The 23,054-nt window shown below is 46.8% G+C and overlaps 10 protein-coding genes across 10 annotated transcripts, besides 1 other annotated feature; 6 read left to right on the forward strand and 4 right to left on the reverse strand.

Annotated features, from left to right (window-relative positions):
- Positions 1-789: 789 nt before the first annotated feature.
- On the forward strand, positions 790-4,654 carry TSTA_015680 (uncharacterized protein; the record flags this gene model as incomplete). The annotated part of the gene is made up of 2 exons (XM_002483672.1): positions 790-2,044; positions 2,100-4,654. 2 exons carry the CDS (start codon positions 790-792, stop codon positions 3,911-3,913), a joined length of 3,069 nt encoding a protein of 1,022 aa, XP_002483717.1. The 3' UTR covers positions 3,914-4,654.
- Positions 4,655-4,744: 90 nt separating this feature from the next.
- TSTA_015690 (CDK-activating kinase assembly factor MAT1) lies at positions 4,745-6,066 on the reverse strand (the record flags this gene model as incomplete). The annotated part of the gene is made up of 3 exons (XM_002483674.1): positions 5,977-6,066; positions 5,675-5,915; positions 4,745-5,597 (listed from the first exon to the last, which is right to left on the reverse strand). The coding sequence occupies exons 1-3, from the start codon at positions 6,017-6,019 to the stop codon at positions 4,745-4,747; spliced, it is 1,137 nt and encodes a 378-aa protein (XP_002483719.1). The 5' UTR covers positions 6,020-6,066.
- On the forward strand, positions 6,049-8,192 carry TSTA_015700 (uncharacterized protein; the record flags this gene model as incomplete). The annotated part of the gene is made up of 2 exons (XM_002483673.1): positions 6,049-6,133; positions 6,255-8,192. The coding sequence occupies 2 exons, from the start codon at positions 6,049-6,051 to the stop codon at positions 8,150-8,152; spliced, it is 1,983 nt and encodes a 660-aa protein (XP_002483718.1). The 3' UTR covers positions 8,153-8,192.
- A 166-nt stretch (positions 8,193-8,358) lies between these two features.
- Positions 8,359-10,935, reverse strand: TSTA_015710 (protein kinase, putative; the record flags this gene model as incomplete). Its single annotated transcript, XM_002483675.1, has 2 exons — positions 8,359-10,794; positions 10,877-10,935. 2 exons carry the CDS (start codon positions 10,933-10,935, stop codon positions 8,658-8,660), a joined length of 2,196 nt encoding a protein of 731 aa, XP_002483720.1. The 3' UTR covers positions 8,359-8,657.
- Positions 10,936-11,207: 272 nt separating this feature from the next.
- On the reverse strand, positions 11,208-13,802 carry TSTA_015720 (nucleolar GTPase, putative). The gene is made up of 3 exons (XM_002483676.1): positions 13,633-13,802; positions 12,840-13,572; positions 11,208-12,464 (listed from the first exon to the last, which is right to left on the reverse strand). The coding sequence occupies exons 1-3, from the start codon at positions 13,728-13,730 to the stop codon at positions 11,604-11,606; spliced, it is 1,692 nt and encodes a 563-aa protein (XP_002483721.1). The 5' UTR covers positions 13,731-13,802; the 3' UTR covers positions 11,208-11,603.
- Positions 11,635-11,675: a microsatellite.
- A 130-nt stretch (positions 13,803-13,932) lies between the features above and the next one.
- On the forward strand, positions 13,933-15,076 carry TSTA_015730 (uncharacterized protein; the record flags this gene model as incomplete). The annotated part of the gene is made up of 2 exons (XM_002483677.1): positions 13,933-14,897; positions 15,007-15,076. The coding sequence occupies exons 1-2, from the start codon at positions 14,041-14,043 to the stop codon at positions 15,074-15,076; spliced, it is 927 nt and encodes a 308-aa protein (XP_002483722.1). The 5' UTR covers positions 13,933-14,040.
- Positions 15,077-15,185: 109 nt separating this feature from the next.
- Positions 15,186-17,076, forward strand: TSTA_015740 (PAP2 domain protein). The gene is made up of 4 exons (XM_002483678.1): positions 15,186-15,407; positions 15,482-15,508; positions 15,565-16,070; positions 16,127-17,076. Exons 1-4 carry the CDS (start codon positions 15,343-15,345, stop codon positions 16,801-16,803), a joined length of 1,275 nt encoding a protein of 424 aa, XP_002483723.1. The 5' UTR covers positions 15,186-15,342; the 3' UTR covers positions 16,804-17,076.
- Positions 17,077-17,422: 346 nt separating this feature from the next.
- Positions 17,423-18,549, forward strand: TSTA_015750 (uncharacterized protein). The gene is made up of 2 exons (XM_002483679.1): positions 17,423-17,770; positions 17,825-18,549. The coding sequence occupies exons 1-2, from the start codon at positions 17,696-17,698 to the stop codon at positions 18,344-18,346; spliced, it is 597 nt and encodes a 198-aa protein (XP_002483724.1). The 5' UTR covers positions 17,423-17,695; the 3' UTR covers positions 18,347-18,549.
- A 540-nt stretch (positions 18,550-19,089) lies between these two features.
- Positions 19,090-21,733, forward strand: TSTA_015760 (molybdenum cofactor sulfurase protein (HxB), putative; the record flags this gene model as incomplete). Its single annotated transcript, XM_002483680.1, has 2 exons — positions 19,090-19,174; positions 19,224-21,733. 2 exons carry the CDS (start codon positions 19,090-19,092, stop codon positions 21,731-21,733), a joined length of 2,595 nt encoding a protein of 864 aa, XP_002483725.1.
- Positions 21,580-22,862, reverse strand: TSTA_015770 (60S ribosomal protein L25, putative). Its single transcript, XM_002483681.1, has 2 exons — positions 22,024-22,862; positions 21,580-21,956 (listed from the first exon to the last, which is right to left on the reverse strand). Exons 1-2 carry the CDS (start codon positions 22,747-22,749, stop codon positions 21,915-21,917), a joined length of 768 nt encoding a protein of 255 aa, XP_002483726.1. The 5' UTR covers positions 22,750-22,862; the 3' UTR covers positions 21,580-21,914.
- Between the last annotated feature and the right edge of the window lie 192 nt (positions 22,863-23,054).

A 23,054-nucleotide genomic window follows, 5' to 3' on the forward strand; every position in this document is an offset into this window, starting at 1 on the left:
CTTTAGCAGAGCGGCTGGGGGATTACGCTGTTTGAATACGAGCAGCTTTCGGCGTTCGGCTTGAAGATAGGGGATTGATTTGAAATCAATAGTCATATTCTTGTGAAAAGAAGTAAATGGTTATTCCGGGAATCCAGTCATGGTGTATGAAAATAGCCGTGGAGCGCAGCTCGGTCACCACAGAGGTACAGACGCCCAAAGCCTGAAATTCGACCGAGGGCTCCTCGACTGAAGTTATTAGTACTGCAAATCGGTGCTTGCAATACCATATCTCCGATTATCGTAAATAAGAATACACCGAAATACGATATATACTCTTCAATTTTGGTTTCTGAAATGACAGGTCTTGAATACGATGTCTGAATTTACTGGCCTGTCACAGCGGTTTTAGGGCTTCAGGGCTCATGTGCTCAGGGTTAGGGTTGTTTCTTTTGGAAGGACCCACACACGGGTTGTGGGTAAACAAAAGCCTCGCGCGGGTCAACAACCTCTCATCACCTGCTTTGCTTCAATGTTTACATTTCCAGCTGCCATATCCTAGCCATCGCTGATTAGCAACTGCAATTACATGGACTAGATAATAATCTGCTTTTTGGCAGCTTTTTATTCCTCACATTCTCATTCCCATACAATTCCGGTCGAGAGTGTGCAACCATCTGGCACTCCCATTCCAGTCACGACCGAACCAAACGCGTCTTTGGACACGACAAAGAACTTGCGATTACTGTGCTCTCCTAGCTTATGGATTAAATATTGGAGTCAACAGCTTTTTGTTCGCCTCGCCTGAGTATGACACGTCCATATTCGATGCGACACACTGAACATACGCAAGTCTCTGCTGGCGACTCCACCATGTCTGACTTTGACCCAGAAAACGAAGCTCTTGTTTCAACTCGAGAACTTGACCATAGCCATGAACTGCCCAAACTACCAGCCAGCTTCCGACGAGCAAGCACAACAGGAAAAGGCAGTTCTCCACGTCTTGATCCTGAGTACACCATCGACACTTCTGCAATCAACCGTGCCTTCCCCGAATTCTCAGACGTGGAATCATCTCCGGACGACGAGACTGAAGATGACTTCTCGATTGAGATTGGGCGAGGCGTGAAGAACTCTAGCCGCAACAGGCGCGACGATTCGCGCAACTCAATGATGAGCATTGAGAACAGTGTTCGCTCAGCTTCGCCGGCTATCAAACTTGATTATCCTACCACAAGCACGCCTCCTAAATCGGCTATGCGCAGCGCCTCAAAGAGAGCAGTCGCTGGGGACAGCCTACGTAAGGATGCTCAGATAAGACGCGCAAGCCAGATGCAAAAGGAAAATATTGACCCCCTTCCTCAACCCAATCGCTCCAAGAGCTCGGGGCGCTCGGCTGAACCTCGTCACACATTAGCTGAGATGCATGTGAGAGCGAAGGAAACATACGACGGATCATACATTAGCGACGAGAGACCTCAAAATGTCCCCGTCAACACACGAACGACTCGGTTTGGAAATGTCTCAGGCCAAGTCGCGGCCGCTATCGAGTCGGCATCGCGCAACATACAGCCTCGTGACTCCCAGCGTCGGAAACACGATATTGCCCCAAATCCCACATTTACAATGGATACTGTTACCAACGGTTCGATTTTGCTTCCAGATTTGCCAAATATCTCAGAACTAGTGTCAGGCGTTTATGAAGATGGCACTCCAGTTTTCACTCGCCAGACCAGACCCCGTACCACACGCTTTGTTTCTCCTCCTGCGGAAGACATGGATGTATCTCAGCCTCGTGGCCATCTGCCCTTGGAAAATGTGCCCATTCCCGAGGATGAAAAAGCTCTCTTTGTCTCTCTGAAGCTCTTACAGGATAAGGTTGCAGACTTGGAACTGGCAAAATCTGAGGTCGAAAAGAAGCTTGAAGATGCTCGTGAGGAGAATCATCTTCTAAAGGCCGAAAAATCGCGCAGACAAAAAGAACAATATGACCGACTCAAATTGTTTGGGGGTGAGGATGGTGAACAGGCTAGAGGCAGTACCAAATTACTGCAAGACAAAAATAGTATGTAACAGCACGAAGATATCACTGGCAGACCAGGAAACTAACACATCTTTAGAGCTTGAAGCGGTGAATTTGGCTCTTCAAAACAGGCTTGATATTGCTGATCGCAAGGTTCAAGTTCATGAATCGGCGTTGAAGTCATTGGCCCAAGAGCGCGATTCTGCTGTCACACAGCTAGGCGTAGCTTATTTGAACACACAAGAGACGAAGCGAGAGAACGAGGCTCTGAAAAAGGAAAATGCAGAGCTCAGAGCCCAGGTCAACAAGTTGACGACGCTAGCTCGACAACTAGCTGGAAACGAATCTAACACATACCAATCGCTTCCCAAGGCGCAGATTGACACTGAGCATATCACCACAAGTACCGATCAAAACGAAGGCAACACACAGAAAACATCTGGATCAATGCGTTCTCGGCGCCAATCCAAGGAACAAGCCGTGCGCGCCAGCAATTCTACGCGGGACGATCCCCAAAGCCGGGTGCTTGATAGAGTAGAGAAGGAGATATCGAGAATGGAGAAACAACGTCAAGATGAAGAACTTTTTTCTCTTAATCTATCGAGGCCCGCTACAGCAAATATGGAGTCTGCTACAAAATCCACACTACCTTATAGGTCAGGAGAGGTTGAAAGCAGCCGGAAGGTGCCTAACACTGGAAAGCAACGCATCAAACGGGTCATTGTCGAGGAGGCTGACACTACTGGAAACTTCACTGAAGACCTTCGAGAAGAAACGAAGAGTCAGACTGGTGCTGGGCAAGATTTCACTCTGCTCAGCTTCATTGATGATCGCGAAATTGCCAAACTCCGCAGACGACTTGAGATTGAAAGAGCTACGCGCAAGCAGAACCAATCTGCAGCCGTAAGAGAGCAGTCTGCAATTACTACCGCTTCTGGCAAACGTACAGCTTCGGATCCCCCGCGCAAGTCGTCCTTGAAAGAACCGAAGGAACCTATCGTTCGCCCATCCTCTGCCCTTGGTGATGCTACCTCAACGGCGAAAACTGACCAAGGTGACCGTGAGGAGGGAGCCGCTGGACGTCGCAGACGCCACTCTGACCATTCAACTCAAAGCCAAAGTCGACGAAGGAAATTCGTTCCGGAATTGACGTCGGCATTTATTTTACCAGATATCACGCTCCGCTACGCTGAAGTAGCTACGCGAGAACCCGCCCGTCTTTCAGAATCTGCTCAGAAAGTCCTCGATAGCGTTGCTGGTCATGATGGCAGAAACTGTACAGTTTGCAAACGCCTTTTGCCGGATGGTGTTACTCACAATCATGATGACGACCATGTTGCTATCCAACGCGGCACGATCACTGTACCGAAACCAATTCCAGTTTCTGAGCGTATGCCCGAGCCATCTTTCTATAATGAAGAGCCAACTCTTCGTCCATCTCGCCCACCTGCAGAAGCGCTAGCCACTGTTCTCAAAGGTCTGGAGGATGAACTTTCTCATCTTAAAATGCAATTGGCAGTAGCACAGCAATCGTTTTCGAAGCATGATGCATCTCTCGGCAAACGACAAAGGAAGTCTCTAAGCAACAAGATCGAAAAGCTATTGAAGGAAATTGACATCAAAGCGGATCAGATCTATGCATTGTATGATGTTCTCGAGGGGCAAAAGCAAGATGGTCACGAAATGACCGAAAAAGAAATGGAAATTACTTTGCAGTCTATTGGCATTGATGTTCAGAACGCAGCCAAGCTTGCCAACTTGACAGGAGCGACTGACGAATCACTCCGTCGGAAAACGGTTCACAATGTCGAGGATTCGGATGATGAATACGATGAAGAACTACCATGGGAGGGATTTGAGAGTACTGCTGAAATGACGGGCCGTCATACCTCACGCTCAGGAAACTTGTAATCGATATCTTACCTACCGCCTTCATCACGTCTAGTCATTCGGGGTTTCTTTCGATGCGATGTCCAGGTTTCAGACTGACCTTTTCTAAAGAAAGGTGCATGTCCCTGTTCATCGTTGCCTATAACAAACTCCTCGAGTCGGACTAGAGAACTTCATGGTCTTGCATTTATTTTCACTCTTACAGCTCCAATCTGATTTCTTTATCTTCGTGTTGACTGACTTCGGTGTATGTCCATGAAGGAGATTTCCAGCATTAAGCAGCGATCGATGAAAAGATAGGCATCTCATGACTGATCCTCGCTCTTATTCTTTAAACACTTTCTTCCTCAGCTTGGAAGAGTTCTTCAATTTCCTACAAATGCATGCTGGTACACATGTTGCGAGTCGGCTATCTCTTTACTTTTATATTTGCAATGGCGTTTGAGTATTCTCTATCTACATGTTCGGAGTTGACCGGGAGGGTTTGGCCATTGCCTGCATGTTTTTGTTTCGTATTCTTGATTCATTTAGCTCTTAGTCTATTTCAGCTCGCGTTACTTCATTGCCTTGAGAGTCTTTTATCAATAATTTGCTGAACGAAGATTGTTCACCAGATGGATGTCTAGTAGTGTAAGTTGAACTTTGACCAATTCTGAAAGATAATTAGCGAAGGCTTCATGCTTGCTGCTGGGCGTGTACAAAATATGTAACGCAATAAATTTTGAAATAGGCTTCAGAATCATTGCATAATCAGGATACGGTCCTGAAATGTGAAATATCCCCAAACGCCATCGCTATGCATCCCGTCCTCTATAACATGCGCAATCTTTTTTATCAAACGGCTGACAGCATCTAGAAAACATCATCAGAAGCTCGTACTGTAGCAGCCTGCTGCGCAGCACCTCTCGTGGCAACAGCAGCTTTCGTGGTTACGCCACCAAAGCTATCACGTTTAGAAACCTCTTCTTCGACAAAGACACCCAAACCAGCAAAAGCCTCGAAGAGCGTGCGTGAATAATACTCTTTGATATCGAACCCGCCAGCCGAAAAAGTTGTACTGTTACGAGCTTGATCAAGCCACTGAGACGGATAATGATCTTGCAAAACATAGTAATCTCGTTTGTCGATTTCGAGGCCACCAAAAGGGTCGTAGGGTTTCTCAGGTTCTGGTAAGGAAACTTTCTTGAGACCCTTGATAAGACTCGGTTCCGCGTCAGACTCTGCAGCGGCGGATACTGCGCGAGAGCCTTTGGTCTTTTCACCACGGAGAGCGGCCTGTTTCTGGCGTAATCTTTCTTCTTCACTTCGGCGAGCAGACGATTTCTTGAGGAGGATCTTTTGGCCTTCTCGGGCGATACTGGCTGCGTCGCCGGGTCGGCCTGAGGCAAGTCTGGATAATATATCTTCGCGGCCCGCGGCGAGCTCGCGGTGTTCTCTTTCATATTCCTCTCGTACTGCAATCCGCCGTAAGCGAGCCTGTTCTTGTTCAAATGATTGCTGTTCTTGGAATGATGAGGTTTCTTGTGATTCCCGTGCTTGATTGGCCCGAATGGAGTCAAGATTTTGTGCTTGGTATTTTCGTAGGTCGGCCTCGGTTTTTGCAACATCGATACCTGATACTAGGTTCATGATCATGGTCTCACGTTGTTCGAGGAAGTTGTCCCAATCTAGTTTACTGTCGAATTCGTCTTCCCGGCGGTTTAAACTAGGGTCCATGTGTCAGTATCAAACAATACCTTAGACATCATAGACCGTTACAAAGAACATGCATGTGCAGCTTACATTGCCATGACTCTCTTCCGAATATCAACCTCCCTTTCCACGCCGATGTCTTCAAAAGTCTGTGTTCGAAATCGATTCTTGCGAAGCGTCTTCTTGCAACCGATCACCGGACACGAATTCGGACCTGACGAGAATATACGATCCACACAGGATTCGCACATTTTATGATAGCATTCCGGGTTAATGAGGAACCGCATGTCTGGGTTGAGGTATCTCGAGGATTTGCAGATAGGGCACACCTCTAACCATACCTATGTCAGTCTTATCACGACGGTGCTGGAACGGAAACCACATATGCTTACCGTCCTCATCTCGACGAGCTGATCCGTCCGTCAAGCCTGACATGTTGACTTATATGATTATTTCTTCACGAAATGAAGAAATTTGTCGTTGAAGTTGCAAATGGCACTGAGTTGGCTGTTGCTTTCAAAGCAAGCTCGGGCTGTCCGCGGAGCTTGAGTGAGAATAACCAATCAGAGCTAAATTTTTCATTTTGCCTCCTTCGCAAACCGCCAATCTCCCCGCTTCTTTTCCTTTCACATTTCACATCACCCCGGTATCATATTACTCTCTACTTCAGTTGGAGTGACAGACAAGATGGCTGTCCGAAATCCCACTCTAGACGAACTAGAGCGCCGACGACTCGAGCTCGAAGGGAACATTCAGAACCTCCGCAAATCACTCTACGACTGGCGACTAAGAGAAGCTGAATATGACGGGCTGAAGGATGAAATAAAGAACCTAGAACACGATTGCACGAGCATCGAGATACTTCAAGCTGGTATCGACTATGAAGGAACCGTCGTTGATGAGAAGGAGGTCAGAGCTCTTATTGGCGTTGGACAGAACATCACGCGATCCAGAGACCAGGTTGTTCAGCAGATTACTCGAAGACTCGACTACGTCAAGCAGAATGTTGCGCTATTGGAGAAACGGCTATTGGCAGCAGAGGCAGACTTGGATAGGTTATTGTCAGTTGAACGCCCCGGGCCCAATGCTGCTACAGAAGAGTATGCCGTGACCGAGATCTTCGAGGAGCTGGATGAGAATGGGGATGTTATCTCTAGCAAGGTCTCGAATCCCGCTGACCGCGCTCCTGAGATTATGGATATGCTCAAGAAAGCTGGTGTGGAGATTCCTCAAGGACAGGAGCGTAGTAAACAAGAGGGTGACAAAGTGGGCTCAAAGGAGGGGACATCGGTTGCGGATACACTCAAAGAAACCAGCAAGTTGGGTGTTACTTCGGTCAATAATGACGAGGCAAAGATGACATCGACCACGACTGCCGTTCCCGCAATTGCAAACCCCGCTACTGATGACTTTGACGACTCAGACTCTGAGCCGCCCGTTCTAGAAGTCAACGAGTCTCCTGAGGATGCAAAGCTTCGTCGTGAAATGCTCGAATACAGCTTCCACGAAGTAGGCAGAGTTGTCGCCGAGCTCGAGCTGGACGAGGATGGCAGCGAAATATCCGTCGACGATGACTACGACGATGACGATGATTACGAAGAAGAAGAAGACGAGTATGGACGTACAACGACACCAGTTCTGACGGAAGAATATCACCGACAGATGAAGGAATTAGAAGAAAGGCTTAAGGCTGGTGGTTATATTAATCTGGGTCCTGCTGCAAATATTGCTACTGAAGCCAAGGAGACTGCAGAAGCAGCGTCACACGGAGGTGTTTTGAAAGTCACTGCTATTGAAAGAGATGCGGATGATAACATATCTTCTGGCGGAAAGAAAGATGAACCGAAAAAGCCCAAGAAGAAAGTCGCCTTTGCCCAAGAGCTAGATATCGCGCCAGAGTCAACACAGCCAACGGCTCCAGTGCAGACAAAACGAAAGATTGATGTTATCAAGTCGGATGTCACACCTCTGTCAGATTCCATTGTTGAGCGCTCTGCCTCAGCTCCAAGCACTGGTAGTCAAGATACTACAACTTCTACAAAAAAGAAAACGTCGAGATTCAAATCCGCCAGAAAAGACGGCAGCCCAACGCCGGGCGATTCGACTACACCTGGCATCATTCCCGGCCAACGATCAATCCTCATGAAATCAGATCAACCACCCTCGGCTTCATCTCTTTCTCTATTCCCCGCCAAATCCAATGGACCGAAGCGATTCTCTCAACCTATCATAGCTGGTGATGTATTCGCCGCTACTTCTACCGCACGATCAACAGAACGCGAAGCCAAACCTCCCGAAGGCAAAATCACCGCCGAAACACTCATCGAACGACCCGTGATTGACAAAAACACCGTTCTCCCACCGGATCCAGACGAAATCGATGAAGAAATCCACCGCAAGGAAGTAGCGACTGAATTCTATCGTCGTCGAAATCTGAGGATTCAGCAAAGTGGCGGATTCTTGAAAGATGAGGACGAGGATGAGCGGGATCAGCTTTATGAGTTGGATGAGAATGATCAGCCGAAGAGGAAGGTTAGTAAGTTTAAAGCCGCGAGGTTGCGATCTTGATTTTATGATGTATATCAATCTGATGCCTGCTCAATTCCTCTTCTTCTCTTCTCCGTTCGTAGATTATTTCCAAGGGAACATTGACTCAGGCAGATTACCCTTCTTCTTTATTTGGAAAGGGGAGTCTGTTCCTCAGTTTTACTGTGACATGACCCTCATCACTACCCACCTATTCAGGTAGGTATCAATGGGATTCAGTACCATGATCACTAATACAAGTTCCGATATTGATTTATTCTACATAAAAGAAGGCTCTCTGACTGCATCATAGCTTTTCTTCTGGCTTTATTTCTCTCCCTGGGTGGTTAGATAAAGTCTAGAAGGATTCCGTAGAGACGTGGTTTCGTTTCACCTTCTACATGTATTCTCATACAATCGTGTACGTCGTCGTATTCATAGATAACAATATTAAAAACATTCATCCTCGCCCACGTCCAGAATCGTATGTAAGGTATCGTATATGCAGGTATATAATCATCAAGTGCATAGCCATGCGACAGACAAATCATGCGAAAAACGCTCTCGAACTTCCCCAGACACAAATACTATCCATCCTCACACTCAACGCCATCAATCCGAGATGAACAGCCAAAGAAATCAACTGTGTTTTCGAGCTTTGTACGGGTAAAGATAGTACAGCGAGTATGAACAGAGGGTAATACACCCATGGATTCACGGCCATGGGCATGCATGTCTGTGAAATAAGGATTTGTTTGGCGATAAAGAGCGTGACTCGTACGTTTGGAATGGGGACTTGAAGGTCCATGGATGGTATGGGTATGAAATATAGATATGAGTTACTGCTCCAGAGGGTCTCTGGAGGTGGAGGGAGCAATCGGTGTGGTGGAAGTAGTGTGTGATCGGGCGGTGTTGACGGAGGATCATGGTTGCGATGATCTATCATGGGATGAGTATATCGTCGTTGCCCATCTGTTTGTTGTACCTCGTCATTATCATCGATACGTCGTGGAGGTGTAGATGGTGTGCTTCGGAATCGCGGACGGAGTATCACGTCCTGATCCGGGTTACTGGGTGATCGATGGCGGTACTGACTATCTGAATCTGTCTCAAGTATTGTGTTGTTTCTATTTGAAGTAACGCTTCGTGTTTCGTAACGAACAGGTGATCGGACAGCTAGAGGCCCCGTTGATCGTGATGCGACCTTGACAGGAGAGCGAGATGGCTGAGGACTGTTTGGGACCGGTGATTCGACAGGCTGTATGCGTTGACTGAAATCAGGTCCATTGGAGCTTGCGCGACCAAACCGGCGGCTCTCGTTGCCCGTGACACCTGCCTGTATAATAAGCAGGACTTCATCTGCAGTAGGTCTGCGACTAGGGTTGATTGATAGTAGTCGCTCTAGAATGGTGTAAAGCTTGTCTGGTAAATCCGGACGAAGCCTCTTGAGCGAGTCATCGAATCCCTTCCAGGTACTGATCTCGGCTCGAAGCTCGTCAATATCCTCTTTCTCTTCTATGAGATCTGCACTGTGATATGGAAGTTGAGCAAAACAAAGAAAGTGAAGGATCATCCCGAGGGAAAAGACGTCAGATTTGAAGGTGAAATTGACAAAGGGGCCATTGGGATATTCCCTCTGTAGAACTTCTGGGGCGCAATATGAAATCGTTCCAGTCGTGCCGGTTGATTTGCGTACTGTATTCTCAGGTTGCACTTCACCAAAGTCACTGACAAGAACTCTCAACTCTTGACCCGAGTCATGCAGCAGGCAGTTGCTTGGTTTAAGATCGCGATGAATGAAGCCATTGGCGTGTAGGAAACGGATTCCCGAAGTGATATCCCTGAAAAAAGAGTATATCTCTTCAAACTGGAGTTTCCGGGGTCCTGAAAAGTCTGGTGCCTCTGGCTGACCTTTGGATCGACGACGAAGACGTTCCTTTAATTGCTGCGCGGTCGTCGATGTCGGCACAGATCCCACCACATATTTGTGAAGATCACCAGCATTGCAGTACTGTTGAAGAATAAATGCGCAGGGCACACTCGGACTAAACGTGCTGATCTTGAAATCTTCCAACCACACATGTCGATACGATACAAGATTCTGATGTGATAGATGCTGCAAGAGCTGCACCTCTACCAGAACCTTTTCTAGCCATTCATGATCGTCACCAACTGGTACACGTTTGCAAGCAAAATGACCCAGCGAAACACCATCAAGCATATGCTTTACCAAAAGCACAACACCTTTCCCGCCTCGACCCAACTCCGCTTCCTCGACAAAGAACTTCTTGAAATATCCCTGACTGAACGCTGCCGACGATATCCCCTGCGGAGATGACGGTGATGGTGGCGCATACGGCGAGGAAGATCTAACCGAACCATCTGTCAAAGCCGGCTGTGCGAGACGTAGACGCGGTGAAAGTGGTGGTGTAGATGCTTCGGAGTTTGGGACGCTATCGTGAAGAAGACGGAAGTATTCTGGGGTCACGAAATCGTGTTGCGCGGGGCCACCACTGCGTCCGCGATGTACTTCTGCTTCATTGTCTCGATCACGCATGGGACGGTGGCAGTAAGGACAGTCTTGTATGTCCAGGTCGAGGTCGCCATTATTGGGATTGTTCGCGTTGCGAAGAACTAGTTGTTGAGAATCGCGGTCGAGTACAACCACCGAATCATTGTGGCGTCTGTAAATGGAAGATATATGAGTAAAACGTCTCACTGAAATCCCAAACAGAGTTTTCAACAGGAAAGTAAGTGTAGACTAACAGTACGATATGTCGATTTGAAGAATATGGGACAATAGACATTGGTGCGTCATCAGCCATGCTCAACCGACTTGCGAACTTGCACTCTTATACACTTGGTTCTCAAAAGAGAGCATGGAGATGTAGATTTAAACTGATCATTGTCAAAGAGTTGAAAACCCATTGACCATGCACAAAAAGCTCAAATAGAGTCTAGTTGAGTTGTTTCTGGAGCAGCGGTGACCAGCAAGCAAGAGGTTGTTCCACCTTCGACCTTGATTTGCCGCTGCCCCACGTGAGCTCCCTACTCTTATCAGACGGACGAATACGAACTTACGCTACGTACTTTATATAGACTACGATGATATGAGGATACATTTGTACCGAGCATGTCTGCATCAACTGATGCGATGGTATGAATTCGTCTGTTGTGTATCGACAGTATCACAGGTCATGTGAAACAATGAGGCGACATTCCAGTCTTTACAGGAAGCCCAAGTTGCTTCTACAAGCCAGCACATACAGGCAGACAGCTTCAGGGGTAGCTGGTAAAGCTTGGGCAGTACGCTCCCAAAGTACATACGTGTTTCGACGATGTATGTCCCGGATGCAGCCAAGCGGAGCTGGCTTATATTAAGACACTGCGAAGCAGGTGACTCGACGCAATATTGCGTGTCAAGCTGCGTTGGTATGCTGAAGATCTTCGACATCTGCAAAAATGAATCGAACATAGAAATAAACAGTTGACTTCAATCTTTTGCAGGTGCATCTTCATTCTGGTCTTCTTCATTTCCCTCTCCTTCTTCTTCTTCTTCTTGTTCATCATCTGAGACACGGATACCCCCGTCGGATTCATCGTCTTCATCGAATCCTTCAAATTCATTGGAGTCATCTTCCTCATCCTTTGCTTCGGAAATCGCTGCGGCTGTGTCTCTCTTGCGTTTTTTAGACATCTCTCCAAGACGACCCTCTCGGCCTTCAATCTTTTCATCTTCGTTTCCTTCATTATGAGGCGGCGGTGTAAACCAAGGTATCTTTCCTCGAAGAAAATCATTGATCACCATCTTTGCAACGCCGTCTAGATCGGGCTCACCGCCTCGTAGCAATCGACCACCTTTTCGAGCAAGTATACTAAGGAATTCTACAGCATCGCCGTCGAAGTCCTTGATCTCGTAAGTGCGCTCGATATGACGCGTTTGCACTTTCTTCAGAACACCTGGGATATATTGTTCCGGGTTATGAACATTCTCAACTCGGACAACTCCTCGAAGCAGAATGTCTTCCTCGGTATCATTTTGATTTGGAGGTACAACTCCAGGACAATCGATAAGATATATCCTCTTCATGAGTGTGATATATTGCCAGACCTTGGTTTCCCCAGGAATGGGTGCAACAGTGCAAACCTTTTTATTCCGAAGAGTGTTGATGATGGAGGACTTTCCCGTGTTGGGATATCCAATAAAGCCAACAGAAATCTGCTTGCGATCAGAATGAAGAGATGAAAATTGACGCAAAAGCTGGATAAGTGATCCCTTGCCGAACGAATTGTTGATCGAGGCATGGAAAGCCAGAGTGGGATAATTCTTGGACAGGTGGCGTACCCATGCGGCCTGACACGAAAGTTAGTTGCTGTACATGAAATCTCAAGAAACAAATATGAATAGAAAATAGTGCAATGTGTGAAATGTTACTAAGAGCTCCGCTACAGGAAGCACCATCGATGACGGTATCAGAGCTCAACTCAAAAACAAAGCACTGCTATCCTTTACGATAAGCCTTCAAAACGAAAGCCGATCAACCCGAAGCTCAGAAAGAGATCAGGCGGCGGATGAGCGTCAATCTACCAAAGCTGTAACAGACAAAACTTCCATTGAAGCGGCAAAAACATGCACAGGAAGAAGCCTTGACTTAGCAATGGCACCAGCGTGGCCGGATAGAAGAGGCTAGGTGGATTTGTGGAGAAGAGAAAGACAGAGAAAACTTACAGCAACCTTTGTCGGAACCAAGTCGCATTTATTCAAGACGAATATCAAATGCTTATGCGGTGCTTCGTCACGGATATATTTCTCAATACTTCTGCACCTTGTTCCTTCAGGATCACGAGCGTCCAGGACATGGATGACAACGTCTGAAGAGTCAATGACCTTATAAAGTTCATTCCAGATACGTTTGCTCTGACCCTTGGAGAAGACATGTTCACGAGCTACTCCCATGACACTGATATCTTCACCGTCATCTTCACCCGATTTTCCACTCAATAATTTGGCTTGATCCAATTTTTCCAAGTATGAATCGTGCATTTTGACAGACTCTCCAGCGAGGTCTTCCAGCGAGCCGACATCAAGCTTGACACGTTTCCGCTGAGCTTTAGGCCCGAAGGTATCTCCAAAAGGAGCAGTCTCAATAGTCATTTTCGCACGATGTTGCTTGAGGCCATTGAGTTCCTGACCGTCTCTGATCAAACTCATAGGCAATTTATTTGTTTTCAAAAGAACCTGGTACGGGTCTGAGGCTCGTTCGGCAACGGCTTCTCGAAAGGAAGTCAACGCCTCCTGGGAGATAACTCTCGTATTACCGAACCACTTGCGGTTTGGTTCTATTCGGGCATTGGGTAATTCTGTAGACTGGTACGAAGCAGCCTTGACAATATTTCCCTCGGCATCTCGTTTGGCCTTGCCATCTTTGTACATATTCAAATGACGGACTTTCTTCGCATCGCTATAGTAAATTAAAAAAGTCAGATAACATTCATACAATTCTGCTGCTGGTCGCACTCACCGATAGAAGTTTTCGCCTTTTGTCCTGACGTTGGCCATGCCATCTCCGACCTTGCCTTGGCGCTCTCTGCGTGAGGCCTCTTTCTTTCCTGTACCCATGATGAAAATAAATTCCTTCTTCTCATAAATACAAACGAAGAAGAAGTAGAAAATGGCACAGAGTGTTCTGGCGAGGAAAGAGTTAAAGGATTTTGTCAAGAGGACGGCGGGTAAGAAAAAAAAAACTAGGACGGGGCTAGCGTATGCACGGGCCAATCAATGAAAATTGTCAGCCGTCGGTCTCGACACAACACGCCAGAACACACCACCAGTGCTGCTTCAAGCACTGCCATTTATCGCATTGTCCTTTTTCCTTTTTATATCCAGGTGTCATTACTCATTGAATCTCTCCTATATCAGGGTTTGAACAATGTCGCTCTCCAGGAGCTACCGGACTGCCACCAAGCAGGTTCGCAGCTTCTCCGTCTCTACCAGACTGCGTATCGGCCCTGAATCTCCTAATTACATCGAGGTCCCTCAAACATTGCAACCCGATCTGCCTGCAAAGCCTCGAGTCAAGGGTACTCTACCTGTTCCACGTGAAATCTTCCCAGCCCGTCGTCCTGACAAGCCTACACCGGCCTACATCTCTGCCGTGACCCCAGAACCAAGCAAGGTGAAAACAATCAAGAAGAACGACCCCAATGCAGAAACAATTGCATGGAAGCAGAGGATGGCAGACTCCCGGCGGACGAATCTCAGGGAAGGTTTACTTGAGTTATACGAAAGAAAAGAGAATACAGTTGCAGCCATGACGCGGCGCAGTGCGGCTAAGCAGGCCCGCCGAGAGCGTGTGCTGAGACAACCGCAGAGAGAAGATGAACGATTGACGAGCCCGTCGGTTGTGCAGTCTTTGGAAGAACAGCCCTCCAGCTTACCAGATCCCGACCGAGAGATCCGAATTGCACAGTCACGCGAGCGTGTGTTGCAAAAACAGCTTCAGAAATCTGCAGAACGCCACACCAACCTTCATACTTTGTACATGAATGCTAGAGAATTTATTGTTACGGAGGAGCAGCTCATGAAGGAGATTGAGGATAAATTCCGTGAAGACGGTGGTGATGAATGGCGATCCGACAGCGGCGTGGGAACCAATGTCTGGGCCAAAGGTGCACCGCCGACTATCCAGAGCATTGTCAACAATCAGACCAAGGATGATGTTGGAAGATGGCGCATTGAGCAAGAGAGAATGAGCAAGGTGGTTGAGGAGATGACTGGGGGAAAGATGTAGCTAGCTGGCATTCATATTGTATACTACTAACATAGTTTCTTGTATATTAAACTTACGTTTCTGCTACTGTCTCTCTCAACTGAATTAATTCTCAATAAATGCCAGCACCATCAAAATCTGTATAATTTTGGAAAATGCTCAAGCAAAGGCGGAGAACGGGATAGGCAAGTACTAAATATCAGCTGTACGTACTTTAGCCTCAGTCTGTGCACACTGTCTTCATCTAACGTCTCAGAAGACAAGCATTCTTTCTAAGTTTTGGTCCACTCTTTCAGGCATCTTCATTTTTCTCGTTTCTTCAGTTTATTTTTGTATACATTTTGGACTTTTTTCTTATCATATATATCGAACCCAAAAGACCTGACGGAAAGCTGTCTGTTCTTCTTCGCCCGAGTCAAATCTGCAGATCGGTTTAGTGCGGATCCATCACGCGACAGCAACATGGCTCAGCTTCCTTCAAAATTGCCCTTCTCCAAAAAACGTCTTAGGGCTCGTATTATCATCTCGTACGTTATTTGCATGCACTGAAGTGCTGCCCCGGAAAAGATATCCTAAGCTAACCTGGTGGACCCGGACTCAGATATATTCTTGACTATGTATTCATCATGTAAGTGATCGTGATACATGTGGTTACAGATGACTAGGTACTGACTCCAAACCAAGTGGATTTGCTGTCGGGTTTTGGGCATTAGACGCCATCGAGCCCTATCATCAACATTTCAGCCTTGAAAACAAAAGTCTCCAGTATCCATTTGCCGTCAAAGAGCGGATTACCATACAGGAGGCGTTACTCATCTCAATAGTATCACCTTTAGTGATTATTGTTCTCTATTCCTTATTGATTGATGGTCTCTTCTCACACCACAAGACATTAGTCGATGGATCCGGTCGAAGGAAATTGACTGGTCCATACAGACTGAAAGATCGTCTGTGGGAACTCAACTGTGGCATTTTGGGTCTGTTGCTTTCTCAAGGGCTGGCCTTTGTGACTACGCAGATCCTGAAGAACGCTTGTGGGAAACCGAGACCGGATCTTATTGATCGTTGTCGGCCGGCGCCTGATAGTCACGACCAACCGGTCTTTGGACTTTCGAATTCGACGATTTGTACGGGGGATCCCGCTCTTATCAAGGATGGGTTTCGATCCTGGCCTTCGGGACATAGTAGCTGTAAGCATTCTCGTTTCTACACTGCGACTTTGGCAACAGCCTTACTGACTAAATAGCCTCCTTTGCCGGATTGTTCTATCTCTCGCTCTATCTAAGCGGAAAAATGCACATCATGGACAAACGCGGCGAAGTCTGGAAAGCAATCATTGTCATGGTGCCTATTCTTGCCGCTACACTGATTGCCGTGAGTCGCATCATGGATGCTCGCCACCATCCATTTGATGTTATTACTGGTTCTTTGCTTGGAGTGTTTACTGCATGGGCATCGTATCGGCAATACTTCCCGTCTCTTTCGGAGCCGTGGAAGAAAGGCAGGGCATACCCAATTCGGAGCTGGGGGTCGGAACCCAGAGTACCAGCTGGTATAGCCTATTCAGGAACCCCTGATAACGATGATACTGTCCCACTTCGCGACGGCGCTGCTGAATCATCCTATGCTCAAGCACGGAAGGCAGATCCCGGTCAGGAATTCTCGTTGGCTCCTCAATCGCAACCCGTCACGCCCGGAGTAGTATACCGCAATAAACACCGAGATCGTGATGAATATTCAGCTTCGTCTAGCGAAGATGATATCGGAGCGTACGAGATGACTCGACCGGGAGAGAGAGGACGGGCCAATCTACGGGCGAATCAACCATACGATACTGCGTATTATTCCCCAGGACGATCAGCGAGTCCGGGCAATAATATTGAGAGGGGAGTGGAGCCTCGTCATCTCGCGGGCGAGTTTTGAATATACATGTTTGATATTTGGATTTTGTGGCAAATAGGTAGCATATGAGCATTGTTTAACAAGCGTATGGGCATCGAACGAACTGTATTTCGTGATTGGTACATGAATATGATTATACTCTATTCACGCTGAGGATAAAATGCAGGAGGGCTGGTGCAGAGGGTAAGCTACCCGGGACCAGAAAGCAAGTCACGCACCAACCGTAATAAGGGAGACGCCTTATTTCATATCATACTCTAGACTAGATGATAAAAATATATACGTAGTAGTTAGTATGTTGAATGAACAAAAAGGTCTTACTGCGCAGAATTCGGGAAAACGGTAAATACTCGACTCTGATTGGATGATAAGCTGACTAAGCAGATATATTTCAACTGCTGATTGGCTGGAGACTGTTTATACTTACTTCCCAGGATGATAGACTGTTATTGGCGTTCATGCACAGAGTTGAAGTTAGATGACAACGGTTGGACAAGGCTTCTGTCGTCTTCTATCTCCAAATAAAGTAGACAAATCAGCTAGCCAAGCTGACGTGCATGGCTGGGATCTCTTTCTCGTCCGGAGATTAATCTCCCCGCCATCGGATTTATTTGTATAGCTTCCCAGCCTCCCCTCTCATAAGCATCCGAATCCATCTGATCTATCTAGTTAAATATGAATGCACGGTCTCGTCATTTTTCTTTCTAGAAATATTTCGTACATGAACTGTTGATCGTTGAGTCTATTGTTGCTGTTCTGTTGTCAGGCGGGGCCTTGAGTAGTCTTATCGGGCGGTTGTCACTGGTTACTCGGGCTACAATCATCTGTATTACTGTTTTGGGCCACTCTCAGTGATCGCATCGCAACAAAAGAGTACCTGTTGGCTGTACGGCAGCTCAGAAACTAAGACAAAATGATCGCAGAAGTGCTCTTTATCTTCTGGCGCCTGACCGAGATTGTCTTTTTGATCCCGATCATTGGCATGCTGGTAAGTCTCGTCTCGCAGCTATGGGAGATGCCAATACTAACAAGCCGACGATAGGCATACTTTGTCAATGGCTTCCTCAATGCCAATCAGCTCACCCCAGCCTACATCCTCGTCCTCTTCATCGTCAGCACAATCGCCGTCTTCTGGTGCATCGACACAGTCCTCCGATTCGGCAGTACGAGACGCTCAGCGTTCTTCGTCTCATTCATCGATCTCTGCTTCTTCGGTGCCTTGATCGCCGGCGTGTATGAACTTCGCTTCATTGCTGGCGCTAACTGCACGAGCTGGACTGATATCACTTCATCCGTATCGCTAGGTCCCTTCGGATCGATTGTGTATACGGGCGAAAGACCAAATTTCAACAAGACATGTTCCATGCTCAAGGCCTCGTTTGCTATCGGGATCATGGAAGTGGTGTTTTTCTTCTTCACGGCGTTTTTGGCCCTGATGATTTTCAATCATCATCGCGATCCTGTGGTGAAGGAGACGGTGGTCAGACGTCGCAGTCATAGCAGCCGGCGCGGTCATCGTCATAGTCGCAGTGGTTCATCTAGTCGACGACATTATGTGGTATGATTATCATGGCTTGGAAGAAATGAAGAAATTGGAAATTTTTAAAGAAAAAAAAAAGGATCAATGTGTGTTGCGTCTTTTCAACCGTCGTGCTGGAATTGGTTCTGCTGTATTGTATTTTACGCTTGATGCTTGATGCTTGATGATTCTCCTGTGAATATTGAATGGCCTGTATTTAGTACGAATAGATGAATAATGACATCTCATCTGGATTTTCATGTAAGAGTTGAGGAGTTGTAGTTCCGCAACGGCCACACCCGTGGAGCGGAGATATCAGCGGCGACTTGCGATAAGGATTGAATGTTTCGCACACGCTGACAGTGATCTGATTAGATAAAAGCAAGCTAAAGCGTTGATTGCTCTGAAATATATGAATCGAACATAGCTTTGACACTTGACAGTCAATAGTTAACAGCTGGGGTGATAAATTGGCGGAGAAGCTCGAACGATCTTGCTCTTGCTCTTGCTCCTTGACTTGTCGGCGGCCTCCGCTGTCGAACCAGACTTCGGTCATTCAAGATTCAACAATGCTTCAATGTCCGTATCCACTACAAGATAACATCCTACATTAGGTCTACTACACATCTCGATATCAATAATTATTTCTTCTCATGCAATCGCTTGTTGCAGTTATCATTCCTCAATGACGCTCAGCACATCACCGTCCTGGTCGTGAACATCATCTATCTCTATTCGCCACTCATTTTTAGATGAAGATACCAACTCATTCGGCCACCAATTCCACCATGGCGAATACTTTTGACATTGCACAGGAATTCTATCCTGAAACTATAGACGAAATAAGGGATCGTGAATATCCCACACTGCGAGGTTCGCCCTCTCTAAGCCGGCATCGTGTACGATACTAATCGATATTTAGATATTACATATCTCGATCATGCCGGCACAACTCTGTATGCCAAATCTTTAATCGAGAGATATTCCCAAGACTTGACAACCAACCTCTTTGGAAATCCGCATTCGGCATCTGCATCTTCCCAGCTTACTTCTAATCGTGTCGAAGATATCAGACTGAAAGCTCTGCGGTTCTTCAACGCAGATCCAGACGTATACGACCTGGTATTTGTGCCTAATGCGACGGCAGGGATCAAGTTAGTTGCGGAATCCTTGCGAGATTATCGTGGTAGTCCCGGATTCTGGTATGGTTATCATGTTGATTCGCATACCAGTTTGGTTGGAGTACAGGCATTGGCCGATTTAGGCAATCGTTGTTTTAAGACCGATGGCGAAGTTCGACAATGGATTGATGGAATCGATTCCCAGGACGAAAGCCCGAAGCTTTTTGCATATCCCGCCCAGTCAAACATGAATGGTCGTCGCTTTCCATTGAAGTGGTGCAATCAAATTCGGAATGCTGGAGCACGAAATACTTTTACTCTTCTAGACGCTGCAAGTCTAGTGTCTACTTCACCGTTAGATCTTAGTGATCCTCAAATATGTCCCGACTTTGTCGTTCTCAGTTTCTATAAGATATTTGGCTTTCCCGACCTGGGCGCATTGATCGTCCGAAAGGAATCGGGGCATATCTTCAACCATCGAAGATATTTTGGAGGCGGAACGGTAGAAATGGTCACTGTTGGAAATAATTGGTATGCCAGGAAACAATCATCCGTCCATGATCAGCTTGAAGACGGCACACTTCCATTCCATAACATTATTGCACTCGAATCGGCATTTCAGGTGCACGGACTATTGTATGGCTCAATGGCCAATATTTCAAGCCATACTGCTTTCTTAGCAAGGCAGCTATTCAATCGACTATCCTCAATCAAACATGCAAACGGAAAATATGTTTGTCATTTATACCTGTCTCCAGGCTGTTCGTACGAAGATCGAAGTACCCAAGGTCCGATCATTGCAATGAACCTACTCGACAGCAATGGTAACTGGATTGGCAAGTCCGAAATCGAAAAACTAGCTTCCGTCAAATCAATACATATACGATCCGGTACACTCTGCAACCCTGGCGGCACTGCAAGTTTACTAGGACTAAGCAACGACGAAATAGAAGCAAATTACAGGGCTGGCCAGCGGTGCGGAGATGAGAATGACATCATGCAAGGCAAACCGACTGGTGCGTTACGATTGAGTCTTGGGGCGATGACAAGCAGTAAAGATATTGATCGATTTGTGTCGTTCATCATGGAGTTTTATGTGGAACAATCCCTCCCTCCGCTGTCGGATGTGCAAGTCTTGCGTACAGCGGAACTAAATAGGTTCTATGTGGAAAGCCTTTGTGTATATCCTATCAAGAGTTGCTCGGGATTCGCAGTACCCCCAGGGATAGCATGGAAAGTGCGTCCTGAAGGGCTCGCATGGGATCGTGAATGGTGTATTGTGCATCAAGGTACGGGTGTTGCCTTGAGTCAGAAGCGATATCCACGCATGGCCTTGATAAAGCCTCTATTGGATTTCGAGAAGGGTATTCTCCGTGTCGCTGGTGAATCTCCAACCGGTAGAGGCCAATTGGATGTCCCACTGAGCAGAGACGATCCGCATCTCGTCACCACCGAGATGATGAGAGGTTGTCAAAATTCTGGGACTGTCCGAAAACCATCTTTAGTCTGTGGAGATAGAGTCATTATACAAGTCTACTCGTCTACAGAAGTCTCTGATTTCTTTTCTGAATTACTCGGAGTTCCTTGCACATTGGCTCGATTCCCTCCAAGGAGTCATGCGCGTCACTCCAAGAACCCGTATCGTCACCATCATCCCAATCTATCCAAAAGACGAAACGAGATGCCTGGGTCATTCCCAGTCGAAACCAACCATACAAACAATAACAGTAATCATGCGCGAAGAAAAGCGAGCGGCACATCAAACCCAATCCTCCTTTCAAACGAAAGTCCCATTCTGCTCATCTCGCGGTCTTCCGTGAACAGATTGAATGAACAAATAAAGAACTCAGCAGCAACCACTATCAATAGTAGCAGCAACAACACAAAAACAGTCGCAGCGAATGTCTTTCGCGCAAATATAGTCATTGCCGAAAATCTTCCTCATTCTCATTCTCAATACTCATCAGTCCCTATACCATCATCGACATCATCGCTATTCGAACAACCCTACATCGAAGATAAATGGTCCTCAATAACTATTGGACCCAAGAGTCTCCGATTTGATGTCCTCGGGGCTTGTCAGCGTTGTCAAATGGTCTGCATCGATCAAATGACAGCCGAAAAACGTGAAGAGCCCTTGTCGACCCTAGCCAAGAGTAGGAGGGTAGGTGGAAAAGTGATTTTTGGAAGACATTTAGGGTTATCTCAAGTAGACGACATCGGTCTTGATATTGACGATGACGACGAGAGTGAAGAACCTGAAAGAACGATTATGGTTGGAGATTTGGTTATGCCATCTTACTCTGAATAATGAATCAGGACAACATTTATCATTTTTCCAGTTATACAGAATATAGTACAATATGAAGAAGAATCTAGTCAAAACACGTGGATTCCTTCCCTTCCTCTTCTTGAGAGAAGTCGCCAAGCATATGATGCAAATAGAGTAAGTGATTGTCGTATCTTTATACCCAACTGAATGGTCTTCCCCTTTATCGTCTGGGCCACTTCTTCCATCCTCGTCCGTGACCTCTCTGTTATAAAATTAGCATTAATGTCTCCAAGGAATAGGACTTTCATTTCGAGATTGAGGGAACCCACCTGCTTCCACTGCCTAATCAACTCCGGCATCTCCATCATAGCCTTCTTCCTCTCCTCCAATCTCGTCTCCATCGTTCTCTCCCACTTATGACCCTTAACCTTCTGTCCAATACCCGTACCCTTAATCGCCAACCCGCGTTCCGCAAGCCTCGTCTCTTTGAAAACCGTCGATTTCCGACTTGTAGGTAACAATTGCTCAACATCATATTTTTTCGCGAGTTTGATGAGATCTGCTTGTTGTCTCAAACCGTATTTTGGGGAACGCCATTTTTTGCCGCCGGGAGATGGTTGGGGAAGGAATGGATTGGGGTATTCCGGGTCGTTATAGAGGATGGCTTTGGAGGCGGACCAAGCGGTTGGGTTGCGTTTGTTGCCCTTTGCATCGCGGTTGGGAGTGTATGGAGTTGGAAGATCTTCGGGCGATAAGGATGAAATATCTATTTCTGAGCCCTCTGATGTGGTAAGGCTGTTATTATTATTGTATCGAGTAGCGTCGGCAGGGGGCACAAGACGTGATGCGGGAGCCACGGCTGCCGAGTAGTGCTGTGGAGGATACTTGGCGAAGAAATTGCGTAGACGAAGGGGTAGAAACGACAAGCTGGAGTCTTGTGCAGTTGATGTGACTTTTTCGGTGGCCTGAGTTGTTGATGTTGGAGCAGGAGTCATCGTGGTCATGGTTCTCCTGGCCATATTCCTGACCAGTCGTGAGGCCATTATCGTGGCCATTGTATCCTACGATCCCTAAGTCAGGACCGATGCATTGACCGACTGATAGGAACAAATAGAACGGCAATTGGGTTCCAGCAAGTCAAAAGTCGTGATATTCAGTCTGCGGAGATACAAAATTAATTCAGGATGAAATTGTTGCTCCGAGGCAGGTCTTGGCGGATGCCTCAGGCTGAGTAAGGCTGCAAGTCATTTGCGCTAGTCTATTTTTGAGTTAGTACTGGCTTGCAGACTCGACTCTTTCGGTCTCTTTCCCGTCCCGCAATCATCTTCCAACAACACCTTCAGTTATCTATCTCCCTTCT

The sequence above is a fragment of the Talaromyces stipitatus genome, genomic scaffold (assembly GCF_000003125.1).
Source record: "Talaromyces stipitatus ATCC 10500 scf_1105507295549 genomic scaffold, whole genome shotgun sequence".
Taxonomy (NCBI): Eukaryota; Fungi; Ascomycota; class Eurotiomycetes; order Eurotiales; family Trichocomaceae; genus Talaromyces; species Talaromyces stipitatus.